At 41.7% G+C, this 22,934-nt stretch overlaps 1 protein-coding gene across 1 annotated transcript in view; it reads right to left on the bottom strand.

Annotated features, from left to right (window-relative positions):
* Positions 1-2,571: 2,571 nt before the first annotated feature.
* LOC124804618 (regulator of nonsense transcripts 1) overlaps positions 2,572-22,934 on the bottom strand; it is a 129,089-nt gene continuing 108,726 nt past the window's right edge. Inside the window, exons 15-18 of the mRNA XM_047264820.1 lie at positions 21,304-21,474; positions 10,640-10,791; positions 7,755-7,943; positions 2,572-6,906 (exon numbers count right to left, since the gene is read on the bottom strand). Of these exons, the coding sequence (XP_047120776.1) occupies positions 6,898-6,906; positions 7,755-7,943; positions 10,640-10,791; positions 21,304-21,474 (521 nt within the window). The 3' untranslated portion in view covers positions 2,572-6,897. The remainder of the gene's footprint in view (positions 6,907-7,754; positions 7,944-10,639; positions 10,792-21,303; positions 21,475-22,934) is intronic.

Here is a 22,934-nt window from a genome sequence, read left to right as displayed (position 1 = left end):
CACACATAATTTGTCTTCCATAAAAGGAAATTTACTTTGAGAGTAACGCTTCTCACACCACCATCGCAATATTTTCCTGCAATCTGTTATAAATGTAAACAGTTGTGACATCACACTCATCGAAAGCAGTTTAATGTTATGAAATATTGCATACCCTTTGCCCTAAAGCCTTTAACACTTTTGCTGACGGTAGATGCCTGTTTGTGCATTGTGTTTTGTTATTGTAAGTAGAGAATTATCTTTTCAACTGAAGATTTATTTTTGTGTCATTTTCTCATTTGTGCTTGATGGCTGTGGTATTATTCTGCGGTGGTGGGCTAAAATAAAATTCTTTGTCCAAGTATCATTTCTAACCAGTCAAAGTTATAGAAATTTTACTTAAAACTGAAATAATGAAAAATTCCCAGAATCCTAAAAAATTCCCAAGTATTTCCCCGATTTTTACCAGTTGAAAAAATTTCTGGATTTTTCTCTGATTTCCCGGGGTGTATATACCCTGCCAATAGCCATTTTATAATGGTTAAAACAGTTCAGTGACGAGCTATACACTACTCCCTTTAAAAATGCCCACATAAAATTTGGAACACTGGACTGGGTAACCTGCTTGCGCACAAACTGTCTCATTTCAAAATTATCTTCAAGTGTGTGTGCTAACACTTAGAAGAGACATCCCATCCCACAGTTAACATGCAAAATTGCAAACATATACAACACTTGAAATGCATACATACCCTGACCTCCACATAAAAAAAAAATGCAGCCTTACAGCAAAAAACAGAAAACCTATTAAAGACGCCTGTCTAAACTAATAACACAATGTCATCCCACAAGAAAGAGTAACTGAATGTGTGAAAACCATATAGAAGATGGAAAGAAGTATGAATTGAGAACAGGCAGACACTTGTTCAAAAAGTGAATGTAACACGTATGTATGTTATGTCAACTGATAATTCATGTTTGAACCTTTATCTTCACCGAGAAATAGAGCGGAAGTGTGAATTCATTTTAAGATTAATGCAAGTTGTGTTTTGCATTACAACATTGTTTGGAACCTCCTCCCAGCATTTCTTTAGCAATACAGCACTCCATTCTCCAAGGAGATGTCCCCAACGGGGATGACATAGTTATGACACTACACAGCTATTCATCCTGGTGGGACCTTGTTTGCGAGTTATCACTGAAATTTCACATTGCTTTCAAAAAGTAATGTTGTACAGAGTTTTTGTGTAACATTATAGTAAAGGTAGAGTCCTCACACACCAAAGGTTGTTCGCACCTAGGCCTTTTGAAGTTTTTTATTTTAAAGATTCAACCAAAATGACACTGATCATTACCTTTATTCAATTAATTGGTTTAAATGTAATAGATTTTGCTCTCATTTTTCTTCCTATCATCGTTTTTCCCACTTGCAACCTTTGTTCATGTGATTTTAATTTTATCATCATATGTCTTTGTCCATGCTACTTCATTCATTATTTCTATTCCGCTTTTTGCTCGAATATAATTTTACTTGTAGCCCCCCTTCTTTCACTTAAATGTTCATCTGCATTATTTTGTCCCTAGAGCAATAATAATTTACATTTCATATGTTTGTATGGTAACAATTACCATCTACAAAATACATACATCCTGTAATGCAAAATACATTTTTGACAACAGTGCACAGTCAATTTATAAATAATTTTTTTTCCTTTGTTTTAACTCATAGAGCAGCTTTATCAAGTGTTTAAATAGTATGATAGATCAATACCTACGAAATTAAATTCACATGCACAATGATTTCAAGCGGAAAAAAAGTGTGACAGGAAGAAAAAATGGGAGCAACTGCAAAAATACAGCTGTGATAAAGGAATCAAATAAAAAATTAATCAAGTCACTTTGATGAAGATTTAAAAATAAAGAACTTTATAGCACTCTAGGAGCTCTGAACCAGCAAATTTTGGCATGTAAGTACTACCTTACCCATTACGCTAAGCAACCAGACTGCGCTACATAACTTTTTTAAAGCTGTAGAGCATCCCATGAAATTCTCAAATTTTTTTCATCGATTACTCACAAACGAAGGCCCACCAGAGAGAATGAACCTTAACTTACACCACCATAAAGATGGTTTTAGAAAGTCAACACAGCTGGGGACCTCCCCTTGTTATGGAAGTTGCAGCATATACTTGACATAACATTATAAATGCTTCTATAGGATTTGCAACCACAGGATAGAATGACAATGTTAATGGCAGTGTGTCAATATGTAACTCAGTCACTCAAAAATTCTACTAAAGTGAATGCGTACACAGGAATAATAATAATAATACATAAATAAATTTTAAAAAATCCTTAATGCTGTGGTAGAGAAGGAAATCTGTACAATGCTCATTCACACACAAAGCCAGTAACACGAGAAAGAAAGGGTACAAGATAAGAGAAGAAAGTGAAGTATAGAGGGATGGGGTGGTGTAGAAATGAGTAAGAGAATAAATTACAGGATATGTTAATACCACAACTGATTTTAACCACTCCAAAAATGAATGCTTGATTGGTATCAATCACACAATAAAAAGATCAGTCACAATATCTAACAATATCAGCTCTTTATTGCTAACTGACATTGGCATTAAGGTGATTTTAACACAGTAAACTACTATGATAATTTGAAGGATTTATTTCTGGCATTTCCATTAACATAAAAACATTTTGTTAATAAATCATAATACTTGTCACTATTACTTGTAAAGAACATCATGCCACAGGATTGAACTTCCAGAAACAAGGACTGAAGAAAAAAAAAATGATTATGTCAGCTGACTTATATGGAGTCACTTATCCATAAAGTTCCTTCCTACTTTGCATAAAACAACAACCAACTAAGTTATTCATAAACCACTCCTAGCTGTAAACAGAAATAAAACTGAGGGTAACATTTCACAAATACTATGAGAAGTAATGCACAGTTGAGATAAATTCTACTGCTTGTCGGTACCACAAACTCCGTAAATACTCAAGAAATAAAATGTGAAGTTCTAGTTTGTGCAAATCTGCTTGCTTGCCACAATTTTTTATAACATTAACAGTGAGATTACAAAATGTGCACTGCTATGTAGCTCGCTGAAGCATGTATAAGGAAGTATATTACCTTATTTTACAATATTCGGGATAAAATTTAATATTCTGAAATGTCATTACAACTAAGAAATACTTAAAATACCTTTATCATAGCAGTACACAGCTGACAAGCAATACCTGAATTCTTTTCAAATTACCAATAAATACTGAACACAGCATTTACGGTGTCAACGAGATACCATCATTGAGAGTGATAAAGCAAATTTAAATTTCAAACAAAAACAATCACTGTACCTGCAATACAATCAAAGAAAGATGTAATTTACTTATTACTGCACACCATACCTATTACACTACAAAATTTAAAGAAAAAAAAAACACTACATAAAACCACAAATTCAACTTTAACTGTAATACAGATAATCTGACAGTGCAATGAAGAACAGTGAATCTCAGCTGTTTCTTCCCTTGGTATGAATTATTCAAATAGACTCGCTTCGAAATACTTTTTAATAGTTCACATCATACAAACACATACATGCAAAAAATGATACCCTTATAGAACAGGAAATTATAGAAAACCAATATAATTTTTCTTGTAATGCAGTTTACAAACGTGTGTAAGCAACTGTACACATGAAGAAATCTGGAAACTAGTGTTTTGTGGAAGAATGCAGGTGATCTTTTCTTTTTGCTGGGCTCTGTTTAATGATTCATACATTGTTTTTCAGCTTGAACGACCACTTAGTAATGAACTAAATGAAAATTGCGCACAGTTTGTATATTCCTAAGATCAAAGAAATTTTGTTATTATACACACATTGCCTTTTGGCAACCATAATAAAATTGAATTCATGGTATGTTCACAAAATGAGCACCCTATGGTGATTGCTTATTAAAACTTGGCCAGACATCTGAAACAATATTCATTTCACGACACAAATGCCTCCCACATTCAAACTTATACGATAAAGGACTAATCTGCAACCACAAGAGTTCGGAATTCACTGTAAGAAATGCCACACACAGCAATATTTGTATCTCAACTGTCTTTCCAATACACATTTTATTTATGGAATAAATGATGTTTCTATTTCTTGATAAGGAACTCTGAAAGACTGCTACATTTCAAAAGGCCACTTTCAGGTACTACAGTATTATCTCAGTGAACTTGGAAAGACCATGTACAATATGGTCACATTTCAATACCACACTATTTGTTTTAAAAATATTTTGTTCATGATATACTACTAACATCCACATTCAATGAATTTTAGACAGTACCAATAATTTCCATATACATAAAGCCATATCTAAAACAGGAAGCCAAATACACTGGACGGATAAACATCTTTCGATGATCCAAGACTTCCCCACTAAGCAAAGTATCTATAGCAAATAACTGAAGTGTTTTAACCCATTGTACAAAATGCACTGAGTCCTTGAAATTTGACCCACTACCATAAAAAAAAAGAGAGAGAAACGAAAATGTATTTCCATGGATATGCCATAATGGTACAATGGTTTTATTAAGTCGGAAGAATGAAAGAGGATTTGAAAATGGAATTAAATATTCAATCCCATCACTATATTAAATATTCATCAACCTTTTCACTTTTGCAGAATCTCATGAAATTTTCCCAAGACCTAAGGAGCATAAAAAGATCACACTCCTGTAACATTTCATTTCTGTACAACTGTTCCACGGTAATTGTGAAACTCCTTACACACCTACAGCACACCACAATGTTTGAACAACTAATCCTTCATGGCATATCAACACAGCAAACAAAGGAAACAATTACCTATATGACTGCTAACTCTAATTAACTACTTTTGTAACTGATACAGTCAACAAAAAGGAAAGTGCATTAATGATGTTAAGCTATTAACCGTTACAAATCTTAAAATTTGACAACATACATTCTTGGATATGTAGTCATACATGTGAACATACAGTGTATGACTGCTGATGAAATCTTGATTACAAATGATATTAAATGGTAGATAGTCATATTAGCTCTAAAAGAACAGAACAAATATCAGTCGTTATACACTGTGTTTAAGCTTGCAAGCAATTACATGCATGTATGACATGAGGCTCTGACGAAGGCACTCTGCAGACTTCATAGCAGTCTGCAAGGAATTGATTTCTCATTTTCACATTGTGGGTGTTGCATTGCAACTACATTCCAAAAGCTCCGATTAAAATTTTTCACCCTCTATACACAGGGATTCTGTCCGAACTAAGACATCTTTTCATGGAGAAATAAAAACTAAAACAACATTTTACATAACTCGTGTGTGTGTGTGTGTGTGTGTGTGTGTGTGTGTGTGTGTGTGTGTGTGTGTGTGTGTGTTGAAAATCTCTTCTATTTCTAAAATAAAATATTTAAAACAGAAATTTCATTCGTCACCCAGCAGTTGCCCCTAATGCAAGAACCAACATTTTCATTTAATTATTACAACAAAGTAAAATCATTATAAAAGTTTTTCTATATTAAGCAGAGCAGTGAGACTTCATGTTTGTACCATACCAAGGGTAGAAATACAACATTTATCAAAAATATACCACTGTTCACAAAAATCAAATTTGCTTTATTCTACTACACTTCCCAAAAACTTAACATTAGTTTGCACTTACAGTGATGGCAGTATGATCTAAACGACTAACAGAAAAAATAATAAAAGCTCTACTTCTCCCATTCTGGTTATTTGATTTATTTGCCCATGTTTCTTAATGACATTTCACAAACACAAATGGGTGTAATTTCAGTCAGTATATCAAACTATATAAATTATAAAATCCTAACAATAAAGATAAACTGCACAGGCAGAGATTACATTTTCAAATTAGAGGAATTTGTTACAAAGTCCACAGTACATTTAATCATTGATTTTTGCAATTTAAACGCAAAACTATTACATTGGCAAAAATTTCAAGAAATGAGCATTAGGTTAAGCTCATATTACTGAGTTAAACTTCTCTAAATGTGTAATACTAATTCACAACTGAATTTGAAACGTCACCTTTTGCTTCACCCTCTGGGACAGTAACACACATCCACGAGGGCAACTCTTGCCTAACCATCCCAGAAATTAGGGATAAAGATACAAATAATGCATAAATGGAAATCCTACAGGCATGGAGGACTGATAACGCTGAAAGCATGTTGCAGCATGCTATTCCCAGTGCAATTTCTAAAATGTATTTGCTCACATTCATCTCAACACGAACAGAAAATTAAAATGTAAAGAGTGCAAAAACTTTTCCCCACACAATAAAATTTTCAAACAAACTGAAATGTGTAAGAATGTGTAAGTTGTTTCCTTCTCACTCATTCTTATAATGTGTGAATTATTATAAGAGTTTTTAAAACTCATAAAAAGAAACAAGCCATCTTGGCACTTCTACAAAAATTCTGTTTCATGTGTCATGACTTACATAAATTATGATTTGCTGTACCCTTGTTGGCAATACTTCAAAACAGAAGCTGGCATTGGTAACCATTCAATTTCCCATTCTTGTGATCCCTGACAGACTGTGGCACTGCACTTACCAAGCAGTAAACCTTGCCAGATCTGGATCAGTATTCAGGTTGTATTTCCGGGGGTCGGCTTCCGGTTCCGGTGGGTAGCGATTGCTCCAACAGCAGCAGTAGCAGCAGCAGCTTCTTTGCCTCTCCCACACATCGGCTGACAGCTCCCAGCTGTCTCTCTTGCACTTGCATGTTTGGATGTTCCACTCTACTACCGTCTCCGTCCGCCCCTCAATTGGGTTTGTGTCACTTCGTGCCGCTCCCGCGACGCTCCGCGAACCAGCCACCGCCCGCGTGCTCAATATGGCTGAAAGATCAACGACAAACAGCATTCAATAAATTTCTATCACAACTGTGAAAAAGCTTTGAAGGCAGTATCTATTTTGTTCATTTAATTTACTAAAGTGCTTTAGTAACAAGTGAGATCCTAATTTCTCCTAGCATATACAATGTTCAAATAAATTATGGGAATGCAGCCAAGTGAAGTCATCGGCGATGTCCCCTGGCTGGATTCCTGAACATTATTTGAACTTTTAATAACATGTTAAACTCTGTCAGTTCATTTGAATGTCTGAGACTTATTTAAAATTCTCCAATCAACCCTAGCTGCTGTCCTGCTCAACCTACATGTTTCTTTAATGAACTGGGTCATTGCATGTGTTTAATCAACTACCAATGTATTCACAGTAGACAACTAACATTTATATTCACGTACTAGGTAAATTTGGAAACTTCACAACTTCTCTACTTAGAGGGCATTAGTCACAGAAGTATTTATCGAGTCAAACATTTGCCAAGCAGTTATCAATGGTTAGCCTGCAGCAGTTAATGCAGTTTCAAATAAGAATTACACTTTTTTTTTCTTCGTTTACTTCACATGCAAGAGACAACCATCCATCCCAACATGTTAACTCGGAATGAGGGATTCCTTTAAGCCTTAAGTCATTCTCCAAAATCCAAACTCTTTTTAAAAAAAATACAGTGAACATAGTTCACAAATGGAATATGAAGCTTTAAAGATGAATTTCATAACATAGCTGTTATGCTATGTCACAAAATATATCACAATGTCATGTGCTGGATAACCAATGAGGTAGTCTGGGCATATAGGAAAAAAAGGAAGGGAGTGGACAGGGTAGGGATTCACATACCTACCTGTGAGAACTGTCCTCCTTGTGAAGCGCCGCCAGTGAAAAAGGCTGAGCGGTCTCCTTGGTAGGTTGAATCCTGTGACAGGAGTCCATCCATTTGTGACTGGAATTCTCCCACCATATAACTGTCCTGTGACAACTCAGGCTGGGAAAGTCCTGGCTGTGACAGGCTAAATCCAGGTTGCGACATTCCCTGAAAGAAATTCCAAAAACATGAACATAAACACTTTGTTTCAAAACAAACACAAAATAATAACACTAACATTTATCGCTGAAATACTTCTAAGATTTATTTAGACACTGTAAATAAAACAACAGGTTGTATTATCAAAATTCATAAATAACTGACAAAATGAGATGTTTGTCAAAACTAAAACTATGAAGTAGTATGCATTTTCACCAAAATCTAACATTAGTTTTAATCAGACTTCACTGGAGAACCGTACAAAAGCCATTTTAAATGGTCAACAATACTGTGTCACAAGACCACGTATAAATTTAAAATTAGGATACCTGACAGAACAAATACACTCCTGGAAATGGAAAAAAGAACACATTGACACCGGTGTGTCAGACCCACCATACTTGCTCCGGACACTGCGAGAGGGCTGTACAAGCAATGTTCACACGCACGGCACAGCGCACACACCAGGAACCGTGGTGTTGGCCGTCGAATGGCGCTAGCTGCGCAGCATTTGTGCACCGCCGCCGTCAGTGTCAGCCAGTTTGCCGTGGCATACGGAGCTCCATCGCAGTCTTTAACAATGGTAGCATGCCGCGACAGCGTGGACGTGAACCGTATGTGCAGTTGACGGACTTTGAGCGAGGGCGTATAGTGGGCATGCGGGAGGCCGGGTGGACGTACCGCCGAATTGCTCAACACGTGGGGCGTGAGGTCTCCATAGCACATCGATGTTGTCGCCAGTGGTCGGCGGAAGGTGCACGTGCCCGTCAACCTGGGACCGGACCGCAGCGACGCACGGATGCATGCCAAGACCATAGGATCCTACGCAGTGCCGTAGGGGACCGCACCGCCACTTCCCAGCAAATCAGGGACACTGTTGCTCCTGGGGTATCGGCGAGGACCATTCGCAACCGTCTCCATGAAGCTGGCCTACGGTCCCGCACACCGTTAGGCCGTCTTCCGCTCACGTCCCAACATCGTGCAGCCCGCCTCCAGTGGTGTCGCGACAGGCGTGAATGGAGGGACGAATGGAGACGTGTCGTCTTCAGCAATGAGAGTCGCTTCTGCCTTGGTGCCAATGATGGTCGTATGCGTGTTTGGCGCCGCGCAGGTGAGCGCCACAATCAGGACTGCATACAACCGAGGCACACAGGGCCAACACCCGGCATCATGGTGTGGGGAGCGATCTCCTACACTGGCCGTACACCACTGGTGATCGTCGAGGGGACACTGAATAGTGCACGGTACATCCAAACCGTCATCGAACCCATCGTTCTACCATTCCTAGACCGGCAAGGGAACTTGCTGTTCCAACAGGACAATGCACGTCCACATGTATCCCGTGCCACCCAACGTGCTCTAGAAGGTGTAAGTCAACTACCCTGGCCAGCAAGACCTCCGGATCTGTCCCCCATTGAGCATGTTTGGGACTGGATGAAGCGTCGTCTCACGCGGTCTGCACGTCCAGCACGAACGCTGGTCCAACTGAGGCGCCAGGTGGAAATGGCATGGCAAGCCGTTCCACAGGACTACATCCAGCATCTCTACGATCGCCTCCATGGGAGAATAGCAGCCTGCATTGCTGCAAAAGGTGGATATACACTGTACTAGTGCCGACATTGTGCATGCTCTGTTGCCTGTGTCTATGTGCCTGTGGTTCTGTCAGTGTGATCATGTGATGTATCTGACCCCAGGAATGTGTCAATAAAGTTTCCCCTTCCTGGGACAATGAATTCACGGTGTTCTTATTTCAATTTCCAGGAGTGTATTTGGTATGCTGGAAAATGAAAAATGGTGCAGTGTAATTCATCTACTTCCAGCAAAATTATCATTTGGGTTTTCATAGCGTATTAAAGCACTGAAATGTATCTGTTACTATTTTGAGACATTTAAGCTTTTCATTCCAGTGTGTATTTCACTTGGCAAAGTTTACTAGTCCACAGCACCCCTCCCCCCCCTCCCCACCCTTCACCCGAGGAAGACTCAGTGTTGCTATCTAGACATTATGCAGATCAGCAATGTTCGACACATGCCGATTTCTCACCACCGACAGACTTAATAAAGTTGGGGAGTTACTTTGAAAGAAAAGCAGTGCACTAAGTTGTTCATTTTTTCTTGGATGTGGATTCACAGTCATAAAACTTTATAATAACAAAAAGAGTAAATCTGAATTTGAGATTTTATAAATAAATAATTCTAACAGTTGAAGAGGACAATGATGTCTTTTAAAAGCAATCTGTTATGTTCCGATATTTTGCATCACATCAGCAATTTAAGCAACTGTAATATAAGCTTGTATGGTTTTAATTCATTTGCCACGTCACAAGAACAGCTGTGCTAAATAGTGTTGATCCTGACTTAAATGGCTTACCTGTCACTACTGAAACACTGGAGCAGTTTCGTTTCTAGAAACTAGTAGACAATATTTTAGCAAACTTTCGACGTAGATGAAAACCCAATATAGCCCTTCCCTGACTGTTTTCTCACTTATAGGAATAAATACTTATTTCATAATATTCTGGCACCACATGGTATCAAAGTATAAACATTATATACAACCAAAATATTATGCTTTTTGTGAAATTACTTAACATCTACAATTATTGTATCAATTTCTACTCCTGTTTTCTATCTGCAAACAGTTTTCAGTCAGTAAGATTTCATAGTTTTCATGTCTTAATACTGTTTACCTTTTAAAAACTCACCTGTGACATTCCTTGAGTTAGTGGTGCAGCTTGACTGTAAGATTGTGTTGCATCCTGACTCTGCCCTGCTTGATTAAGTCCAGTTTTTACAGAATTGCGTGTGTTCTTAACTTTGTTCCTTGTTGCTGCTCTGTTTCTCTGGTTTTGTCGTGCTGAGAGAGAGAGAGAGAAAAGGTTCAAATGGGCTTGTGTGTAATTTAACTATTTACAAGTGGTTACCACATTTTCACGATGGTTGTTTGATGATTTTTAACATTTAGATAATGTTGATTACTATGTGTTTTCAGATGATCAGCTAAAAACAACAGCAAACTGCAAAATGTCACTCAGTTTGCATTAAATTCTGTGAACGAGACTAAAGGAACTGCTCATATGAAGTGCATCACTTCGTCACATGAAACATCTGAACATATTTTACAATCCTAATAATTAATGGACGATTTCTTTCAGTGTAACCAGCCTCAGGCTTAAGTCCATTGTCAGACAGCCAGGATTTTTCATACAAAGTTCACACTTTTGTAAATCCTCATGGCTGACTCGTTATGGCAAAATAATCATTCATTCTGAAAGTGCGGCTGGTTGCAGTCTTCGTCTTCAGTGATACTAACTAATGACTCCATTCTAGTAACACAATTTTTCACTGAATGTAGACATTCTGCATTTGGCTGTTAAAAATTTTTTATTTATTGCAATTCCTTTCAGAATGACAGTCGAAACTGCACCAAATAAAATACATTAGGGTAGAAAGCAAGTAGCAGATCTGTGAAACTTAGAACATAAGGGCAATTTTGTGGGAATGATGAAACCCACTCAACAACAAAGTTATGACAAGCTGGAACGTGCTTCCCAGCAGTCTGAAGCCAAACACATGTGAAAGTATAAATCAACCCATTGTTCCGCACACACATGTGAAAATAAAAACAGAGTTCACAATATGCATTGAATTACAACACTTGTGTAGTGAATGTGGTGGACGGACGAATGGAGGGATGGAGGGATTACGATGACGGTAGAATGACGAAGATGTAAACATACATAGTGTGAGCTTGTAAACAAATAAAAAGAAGTCTGTAAATTAAAAATAGGTTCTATTTACATATGCAAGTACATGTACAACTTACCATCACTGACACACTGTATTGTGAAACTGAACTGAACTGATCTGCCTAGACACAGAAACGATCATCTTAAAATCATAAATAAAACTGGAAGTATATGTGTCCATATATGTAAAGCAAGGGCGCGCGCAACCCCCCCCCCCCCCCCCCACACACACACACACACACACACACACACACACACACACACACACACACACACACACACTGATTTGACATAATATGCATGTAATGTGCTAATGTGAATTTTCTCGTTTAAAGTAAGTGATAGCTAAATGCATAAGTACACATACACATATATCCAATAATAACTGACTCATCATATAGAAAAAATTAAGTTACCACCCAGTCACAGCTAACAATGCCAACAGAAAACAAGTGTAAAAGAAAGTCAAAAATCTCAGATCTGGGTTGAAGGTACAGACCACAAACAGAAAACAGGCACACACAATCGCACAAGAGTGTGATACTCTGTAAGCAATGCACAAATGTGAACTTACTTAGGTAGGATAGAACAGGTGCCAATCGTTAAAAAGTAAGCCTATTGCAAAGACCAACAGTGAACACATTTTAAATAAACCTAAAATCATCATCTTCTTAGATGTTACTGAGGATGTCTAAGAACATTATATTTTTCATGTCAGTCTGTTTATTACAGGTATGATTTGGATGGTCTTTAAACTACCAATAAATTTTCATATCTTCTAAATTATCAAGCTGTCTTCCTTTCCTGCTTTGATGAAAAATTTCTAAGGAGCTTTCAGTATAATTCGATTTGTGTTTGGTCTTCTGAATATGGTTCCCAAATGAAGATTTGCAATTGTCACTGGTGTTAATGTATTCTCTAACCTTAATGGCAAAACATCTACCTGTTTGTTCTATATTGAGGTTTTTGCTTTCTCCACAATTTATATTATAAACAATGGAACATGTGTAGTATGGTTTTTTCATGTTGGATACTGTGTTGTTAAGTCTTACCCAACACCTTTTAGTACTAAAGCTCATTGGTACTTTGGTGTCATGTAACCTGTCTTAACTATTCAGACACTAACCCACTAAAGGGCAAAGACATGTATTTAGTTTTAACAACCTCTTCTTTCTGCGACACTGCATCAGTTGTGTTATACCTGTGTGATTTTTAAGTAAACTTTTATCCACCATCTGCACTTAATGCCATTGTTCACTGCCACATTTCTGAGGACCTCAAGTACTTTTCCAATTTTTTTCTTCTCAAGGGGAAGTTTACATAGTTCCTGTATCACAGAATGAAATTTTAAGTTTTCTTTGATGTTATCATGACCTTTGACATTGATTTTCATACAGATTTATTCAAAAAGTGTGTCGTATTCCTGCTCAAAGTCAGCCTTGGAACAGAGCAGAAAACACATACTATACGCAAATTTATTGATCATTTAACGTAGTGTTAGCGTGGTAAGCAAAATTTTCATTGTCGGTATGTGGGGTTATGGCCACCTGTTTTTTTATGTTCACAGTTTTTGGAATGGTTGGAAAGCGTGCAGTCACTCCCTCAATGATAAGCACAATCTGACGATAGTGACTAGTAGCAACCTTCTTTCTGCCCATTGCGTGTATTACAACAGCTTTAATTTACTTTCAGTCATTTACACAAATAAACACAACTTTTGAAGACAACCATCTCTATAATGGGCTATCATGAATCATAATTACTTCAATGTGAAATATGCCAGACTATATAGGCAAGTAGTCTTCTTTTTTTGTGGGGTTTAAGAGGGCTCAACTGTTGAGGTCATTAGCGCCCAGTCACTGTTGTTAGAGCACATGGAATCTAGTAAAACTCAAGGGGATGGGGGGGGGGGGGGTGGAGGACACCAGAAGGACCTGACAAAGATGCAGATAAAATAAGTAAAAAGGTTAGATGTCTTTGGACAAGCCAGTTAAAGTTATAAAACGCAGAATACGAGCAGCTGCTCGAGTGTCATCAGCTAAAACATCTGGTAAACTAGATGGCAGGGACAGGACAACACGAAATTGACTAAAACGGGGACACGACAATAAAACATGGCGCACTGTTAATGCCTGACCACAAGGGCACTGCGGGGCTGGGTCACCGGAGAGCAGGTAGCGGTGGCTAAACCGGCAATGCCCAATCCGTAACCTGGTCAGAAGGACCTCCTCTCGCCGAGATGGTCGGGAGGAGGTTGTCCAAGCAGTTGGGAGCGGTTTTACTGCCCGGAGCTTGTTTCCTTGGAGGGATGACCAAGCATCCCACCACAACGACACAAGCCTCTTACATACATCCCCACGAACGTCAGATGACGGGACACAATGGAAGGCTGGCCGAGGCAGGAGGACTGCAGCCTTGGCTGCAGCATCCGCAGCCTCATTCCCAGGCACTCCTACATGCCCGGGAACCCACAGAAAGCTGACAAGAGAACCATTATCAGCGAAAGAATGGAGGGACTGCTGTATCCGTTTAATCAAGGGATGGACCGGATAGGGAGATCCAAGGCTCTGAAGAGCACTGAGTGAGTCAGAGCAGAGTACATACGATGAATGGCGGTGGCGGCGGGCATACTGAACGGCCTGATGGAGAGCAAAAAGCTCGGCCCCGAGGTCGAGGAGCCGGTATTTAAAGGTGGCGGCCCCGACGACAAAGGCACAGCCGACACCATCGTCAGTTTTGGAGCCATCGGTGTAAATAAAGGTGTGACCGGCAAGTCGAGCACGAAGTTCGACAAACCATGAGCAATACACTGCAGCCGGAGTACCCTCCTTCGGGAGTGAGCTGAGGTCGAGATAAATATGAACCGGAGCCTGGAGCCAAGGTGGTGTCAGGCTCTCACCCTCTCTGAAGGTGGTAGGGAGGGCAAAATCCAATTGTCGAAGCAGGCGACGGAAGCGGACTCCGGGGGGGAGCAGGGCAGACACATACAACCCGTACTGACAGTCGAGAGAATCGGCGAAGAAGGACTGGTAAGAGGGGTGGTCGGGCATAGACAACAGCCGGCAGGCATACCGACACAGCAGTACGTCGCGCCGGTAGGTCAATGGTAATTCGGCAGCTTCAGCATAAAGACTCTCGACAGGACTAGTGTAGAAGGCCCCGGTCGCAAGACGTATCCCCCAATGGTGGATGGAGTTGAGCCGGCGTAAGAGGGATGGCCGAGCGGACGAGTAGACGAAGCTCCCATAATCCAGCTTCGATCGGACAATGGACCGATACAAGCGAAGCAGGACAGTGCGATCCGCTCCCCAAGATGAACCGCTAAGAACTCTGAGGACATTAAGGGAATGTCTACAACGGGCCGCCAAATAAGAGACATGTGGAGACCAACACAGTTTCCTGTGCAACATGAGCCCTAGAAACTTTGTTGTTTCAACGAATGGGAGAACAACGGGACCGAGATGTAAGGATGGCGGAAGGAATGCTTAATATCGCCAAAAGTTGATACAAACCGTCTTCTCTTCAGAGAACCGGAAGCCAGTTGCCATGCACCATGAGTAGAGGCTGTCTAGACAGCGCTGAAGGCAGCACTCCAGGAGGCATGTTCTCTGGGCACTGCAGTAGATCGCGAAGTCATCGACAAAGAGAGAGCCTGAGACATTAGGTGGAATACAATCCATAATTGGATTGATAGCGATGGCAAAAAGGGCTACGCTCAAGACGGAGCCCTGAGGCACTCCGTTCTCCTGGAGGAAGACGTCGGACAATACGGAACCCACACGTACCCTAAACTTTCGATCCGTTGAAAAGGAATCAATAAAAAGGGGCAGGCGACTGCGTAGGCCCCACCTGTGCATAGTGCGGAGGATACCTCCTCTCCAACAGGTGACTGCGTAGGCCCCACCTGTGCATAGTGCGGAGGATACCTCCTCTCCAACAGGTATCATAAGCCTTCTCCAAGTCGAAGAACATGGCTACCGTTTGGCGCCTTCGCAAAAAGTTGTTCATGATGAATGTCGACAAGGTCACAAGGTGGTCAACAGCGGAGCGGCGGCGACGAAAGCCGCATTGGACATTAGTAAGTAGTCGTCGAGATTCAAGAATCCAGACTAACCGAGCATTAACCATGCGCTCCATCACCTTACAGACACAGCTTGTAAGGGAAATGGGGCGGTAACTAGAAGGAAGGTGTCTATCCTTCCCGGGTTTGGGTATAGGAACAACGACGGCGTCACACCAACGCATGGGGACCTGACCTTCGGTCCAGACGCGATTGTAGGTACGAAGAAGGAAGCTTTTGCCCGCCGGAGAAAGGTGTGCCAGCATCTGAACGTGAATGGCATCCGGCCCCAGAGCAGAGGACCGGGACAGTGCAAGCGCACGTTCGAGTTCCCGCATAGTAAAGGGGGCATTGTAAGTTTCCAGATTCAGCGAGTGGAAGGAAGGTCGCCGAGCCTCTTCTGCCTCTTTCCTGGGAAGGAAGGCAGGGTGGTAATGGGCGGAGCTTGAAACCTCCGCGAAAAAGCGGCCAAAGGCGTTGGAGACAGCCACAGGATCAACGAGGACCTCATTACCTGAGGTCAGGCCAGGTACCGAGGAGTGGGCCTTAATGCCCGACAGCCGGCGCAGGCCACCCCAAACGACGGAAGAGGGAGTAAAACTGTTAAAGGAGCTGGTGAAAGATGCCCAACAAGCTTTTTTGCTGTCTTGGATGACTCTACGGCATTGCGCTTGGAGTAGTTAGTATTCAATACAATTCGCCAACGTAGGATGGCGGCGAAAGGTGCATAAAGCACGTCGTCGAGCACGGATAGCGTCCCTACAAGCCTCGTTCCACCAGGGGATGGAAACGCGACGTGAAGAAGAGGTAGTACGAGGAATGGAACGTTCAGCAGCATTGATGATAACAGCCGTGAGGTATTCGACCTGACTGTCACAACTGAGAAAATCGTGGTCCGGAAAGGTCGACAGGGAGGAGTAAAGTCCCCAGTCAGCTTTCAGTATGTTCCAGCGCGAAGGACGTGGGGATGGGGTGTGGTGCAGGAGACGAACGACACAGGGGAAATGGTCGCTCGAATAGGTGTCAGAAAGGACATACCACTCGAACCGACAGGCAAGAGTGGTAGAACAGATCGAGAGGTCCAAGTGGGAGTAGGTATGAGTAGAGTCCGAGAGGAAAGTCAGGGCGCCGGTATTGAGGCAGACAAGATTGAGATGGTTGAAGACATCCGCCAAGAGTGAGCCTCTTTGACAGGATGCAAGAGAGCCCCAAAGGGGATGATGGGCATTGAAGTCGCCAAACAATAAAAACGGTGGGGGAAGCTGAACGATCAGGTGCATCATGTCAGCCCGACTAACAGCAGATGACGGTGGAGTGTAGATGGTACAAACTGAAAAAGTAAAAGCAGACAGAGTAATACGGACAGCTATTGCTTGGAGTGGGGTGGTCAATGGGATGGGATGGTAATAGACATCGTCCCGAACGAGCAACATGACCGCACCATGAGCTGGGATACTGTCCACAGGGGTGAGGTCATACCGCTCCGAGGTATAGTGTTAAGGCAATACGGTCAGTCGGGCGCAACTTGGTTTCCTGGAGACCAAGGACGAGCGGACAGTGCAGGCGGAGGAGCAGTTGTAATTCCTCCCGATTAGATCGAATACCTCTTATGTTCCAATGTAACGAGGCCATCGCTAGTCAAAAAGTTGGGGGAACGAGACGGGGGAAGAGCTGGTCACCTTGACGGCCGCGGAGGGCCAGGTTGCGAGGGAACAACGCTACAACCGGCGGGAGGCGGATCCGGTTCCATCGAGTCGTCGCCAGCTGCGGCCGCTGTACCTGGTTGTGTAGGAGGGGCAGCATCATTTGCCGACGAGGCCAGCTGAGCGCCTGGCAGCAGAGTGTCCCGGCGAAACCGAGGACGGCCGGGAGCAGCGACTCACGGATGGAGCGTCAGACGAAACGCGCCGGGGTGGAGAGGGGGATAGAGACTTCTTCTTGGAGGCCTTCTTGGAAGGCCAAGGAGGCACAGGGATGGTGGGCTGGACCCGAAGAAGGTCCTCACGCGCGGGGTCCGTTTTGGAATGCCGGACCTCGGAAGCTGGGGTCCGGAACGTTTCCCCGAGGGACGCCTGAGAAGAGGATCGCTTCTCAGGTGGCGGGGGGAGAGGGGGAGGAGGAGGAGGAGGAGGAGGAGGAGGAGGAGGAGGAAGGGTGGCCCCTGGGGCAGAGGGGGTGGGGGCCATGGGGGAGGAGGATTTGGAAGGGAGGGATTTGGGAGGCGGAGGCAGAGCACCCTGATGGGCGGAGGAGGGACAGGATAGGGGTGAGGATACCGCAGAAGGAGTGGACACAACTGAGGCAAACGAAGTGGTCAACGGCATGGGATGGAGGCGGTCATACTTCTTCCTGGCCTCAGAATAAGAGAGCCGATCCAAAGTTTTGAGTTCTTGTATCTTCTTCTCCTTCTGATATGCGGGGCAGCCTGAGGATCTAGGCGAGTGGATGCCAGGACAATTAATGCACCGAGGTGGTGGGTTGCATGTATGTTCCTCACGACGTGCCCAAAGCGCAAACACCGAAAACAGCGCATAGGAGGCAGGACTTAAGGTCACACGTCGCACCGGTAGCACATCACCTTTACCTTCTCCGGGAGAACGCCCCCCTCGAAGGCAAGGACAAAGGCCCCGGTGTCGATGCGACGGTCTTTGGGGCCGCGCTGGACTTGCCGGACGAAATGCACGCCTCGGCGCTCCAGGTTGGCCCTGAGCTCCTCATCAGATTGTAGCAGGAGGTCACGATGAAAAATAACCCCCTGCGTCCTATTTAGTGCCAGATGCGGGACAATGGACACTGGGATGTCCCCTAGGCGGTCGCACGCCTGGAGCGCCGCCGACTGTGTGGTGGAGGTGGTCTTGATAAGAACGGACCCTGAACGCATCTTGCTGAGAGCCTCGATTTCCCCGAAGATGTCCTCAATGTGCTGAACAAAGAACATGGGCTTGGAGGTGGCGAACGTCCCCCCATCGGTTCGAGAACAGACCGAATAGCGGGGGAAGTACTTCGCCCCAAGCCGGCGGACCTGTCCCCCCTCCCAGGGAGTGGCCAAGGGTGAAAGGGCATGAGAACCTGAACTAGAAACGGTACCTTTTCTTTTGAAAGACTCGGCCGCAGAGCGACCTGATACGTGTTGACGTTTCATCTGCGAAACGTCCGCCCCGATACCACCCACTCCGACCAGGGGCTCTCCCCACGGGCGCCACCCAGCCTCAGCAAGGGCCACCTGGCAGGATGACCGTTGCCGGGAGTCCTGATGCCCCAAGGAGACGGGCATCTACTCCTTGGCCGACGTGGGGAGGGTGCAGCTCAGGTATCGGCAGTACGATCCCTGTGTTGTCAGGGGGCTACAACCTAGAGGGTACATGACGACCCCACCACAACGGGCTGGCTACCGTGCTGGATTTCTGGTGCCACGGAAAGTCCATCATGATCGCTGGTGCAGATGGGGATGCACTATGGGCGTAACTTGGACAGCCCATCAGGCGTTTAGGCCCAATTTGAGGAATAGTGGGTATGGTTACAACGCCGGTACAATGCTGAGTGCCAACGTCTTAGTGCACTTAGGACCAGTGGTACACCACGTAAGGTGTCCTTCCCCAAAAGGCTCTTACTTCTGTAGAATTTTGAAAAATGGAGGTCAAACCCCAAGGGGGACCATCACTTTGAAGGCCGAAACGGTTGAAACTCCTTTTAGTCGCCTCTTACGACAGGCAGGAATACCTTGGGCCTATTCTTACCCCGGACCCGCAGGGGGGAAGTAGTCTTAGGATGGTACAACCTGATGTCAGATGCAAACATCCCTCCTCAAGATGCTCCATAACGTGACAATTTCCACCCTCTTCCTCACCCAGGACATACCTGAACTGAGTGACCTTTTTTATAACAAGTGGTAGATTCCATGCTTATTGTTCTCTTTTTACAAAGATGGCCAACTTAAGTGTTTCAACCAATATTGTGTTACAAGTTTTATTTACCATTATTTTATAATGATAATCATTAAGCCTCACATTAGAACGTGAGTGTCTTTTTTAATGTGGTTTCACAAAAGAATTTTGCTTCTGTGTTTCGTTTACACCTTTGGACACGATTGGAACTGTGATGGAAACGCTCACACATTTGTGTGTTCCAGCACTCAGCCACTGCTTCTGTGTGATTGATGCTTTCTATACGTAGAGAGACAAGTAGAATTAACTGCTGTTAGAAAGAAATAAAACCAACTATTTAAGATTGTTTAAATAGGCAAAATTTAATTTTTTTAAATTTCATATTCTGAACAATATAAAGAGAATGACAGTGTTATTCATTCATTTTCCCTTGTTGTGTTTCCTACGCTTTCCTGTATTTTACACTCTTTTGGGTCACTATGCTGAAAGAGTAAAAAGGAGGTTCCACTGTATGATGCTTTCATAGATCTGGATACTCTTGTGAAATGGAAAACAGTAATGTAATTCACTTGGTATGATTTGAAGCAAGTTATTTCACAGAACTAATGGTAGAAACTGCAATATATCAGGCTGAAGTCTGTTGGTTAGGGACTTGAAAAATGTGTGTTTGCACATGCAAATTCTGCCTCAAAATGTGAGAATACAAATGTACTTAATAAGTGCTATTTCATAGCATACTGCACCCACATGAATTATTTTATCAGAGACATTTGGAAATACCTTTATTTTCTGCATATAAATATTGAAAAATAACCAAATTGTGGTTAGTGGCACAGCACACCATCTGGCCCAGGACCAGTTTTGAAACAGACTTTGCCAACGTGTTTGCAAAATAATTAGTGCACTTATACATGAATGAAACAATGTATGAGTGTACTTTTCTCTTGCGTGATGTCAAACACTGGGCAGTGGATTTGTCTCTATAACATACATACCCGGTACGGCAATGTAGTTGTGATAGCTAGCATCTTAGAACAAAGAACACGTACTTTTTCTACTAGTGAAGTTAGTCTAGTATTGTCCTATTTGCTGTATATGTCATCAACACTTGCATTGCTTTACATCATTACCTTTACAAAAGTTTCATTCCAAACATTGATTCGAAAGATTAAGTTACACAGCTCTGCTTTTTAGGCCACCAAAGACCATATTGAAACATATGAATGTTGTCTTTCAAGCTAATTTGAACCAACATTAAGGTCTCAGGTTTCCAGTCACGAGAGTTCCTCAAAATGGTGCAACATTTCGATGAGTGCCACTTCCCCCAACTTCTGAAGCTATTTCGAGGAGCTCCTCTAGTTGAAGCAAATTCGACTACTAAAATCGCAGACTACTCCCAACATACCTGTTTCCAAACTATACAAAGAACAGGGTGAAACACAATTTTTGAGTAATAAGAGTGCTGACAGGGTCTCAAATGTTTTTTGCTTCTTCTTTTGTTGGTTTTTACACAAATGATATCACTAAATCTGCTTGTCAGCATATTTATCAAATAGACATTAAACACCGACACTACCACAACTGAGTAATCACATTAGTACAGTGCATTAACTAGGAATTAGTACAGTACATTAACTAGGAGTGAAGTGTATCAAGAACAAAACGTGTTTCTGTACCTTGCAAAGCCTGCTGATGCTGGTTGTAAAAGCGTGGTGGAACATGTGCCATATTCATGAACATACCAACCGGTACTGGAATATTTGCTAGTGCAGCTTGAGCCCTTTCTGGGGATATATAACTTGCAGGATCATGAGTGCGGCTGTATAAGTCCATTGGTACACCATTTGCTGTAACATACAGAACTTACATAGCACTCTTACGTATATGTGAAACTGAGATTTATTGCTGTAGTTGTTAAACAGAAGACATACACAAGTTGTCATAGTGCTTGTGGCTGGAGCTGTTTTCCTACAACAATACTGTCGTTAGTATGTTAAGAAAGAACCAATGTAATAAACTTACAAATGTACAGTTGCCTAGTTGACTCCAGTGAGGTAGTGGAAACATGTTCACACATTATTCACTTATTTCAAAATTTGCTCAATTATGAAATAAGAAATTTTTGATGTCACAAGTGTTTATGGAAAAGGAGTTTGATTACAACTATGTTTAAGTAGGCAGTAGTAATAGTTCCCTACTGTTATTTTGAAGTGTTTGATTAGCAGGTGGAAAGTCAGAGAGAAAATGTGCTCACAAAGTCTTAGAAGAAGAGCTTCATGTCAATTTTCAGTGTGTTATATGACTGAAGGCTAAAAACTTAAAGAACGGGATTAGATGTAAGTAGCTTGATCACAAATATGAAAGAAGTTTACAATTTTGTAAATGTTTATCATATGCATTGTAGTTAATTCTCTACGGCATAAATGTAGTCAATTTAAATAAAATCTATATTTGAATACTTTCAGAAAATTTAACAGAAGCAGTTCCCTGAATAAATTTTTTGGAGAAAAATAGTGAATAAAACTTGTCTCAAAATTTCAGCTGGGGTGTGGGGTGGAACACTGATGATAAATATAAGAAATACATCCAAGTACAGATAGGTAAAATACATTGAATGATTAAATTTAAGTATCTTGGGCAAACTGTACCACAGAATGGACTAGAAAAATTAGCAATACATGTAAGAGGTAATAAAATGGACAGAGCATATGGTTTAACAAAAATACCTACAAGAAGTGCATACATAGAAAAATAAAAACCAACGCTATAGCGCATTGACGTGCCCAAAAAAAAATGCTTAACGATGAATTCTAAGGTGGACATAACAGAGGTACTTTAAAGACATTTCCTAGAAAATTAATGGGTGCAATAAAACAATAGATGGTTGCAAAATGTAACTAGCAAGGAAATCTATATAAAAGAAAGAGAAAATATCAGAAATAATGACGAAGAAAAAATTTATCTTCTTTGGATGCGTTTTCCGAATGAACGCGAACACGCAAATAAAACAATATTTCCGCATTTCTGGAAAAAGAAATTGACAGCAGCTTGGATTACAAAAATAATTGAAATAACTGGAAAGAAATGCCATCAAAGAATTGGAAATAATAGAAAGAAATATTTTTAAGAATAAAATACTACATTTAGAACACTTTCAAGGCAGAAAAAATTAGAAACTGGAAACCACATGAGAAGAAGAAATGTCGATGTTCTTATGTGATCCTCATTAGTCAACTAAACATCAAAGAAATCTACACACCAGTTTCGGTAGTTGCATGAATATATACATGCAAATAACTGAGCAAGA

The sequence above is a fragment of the Schistocerca piceifrons genome, chromosome 7, assembly GCF_021461385.2.
Source record: "Schistocerca piceifrons isolate TAMUIC-IGC-003096 chromosome 7, iqSchPice1.1, whole genome shotgun sequence".
Taxonomy (NCBI): domain Eukaryota; kingdom Metazoa; phylum Arthropoda; class Insecta; order Orthoptera; family Acrididae; genus Schistocerca; species Schistocerca piceifrons.
Note: the sequence above shows the minus strand (reverse complement) of the source record. Positions and strands in the feature narration are given on the sequence as shown.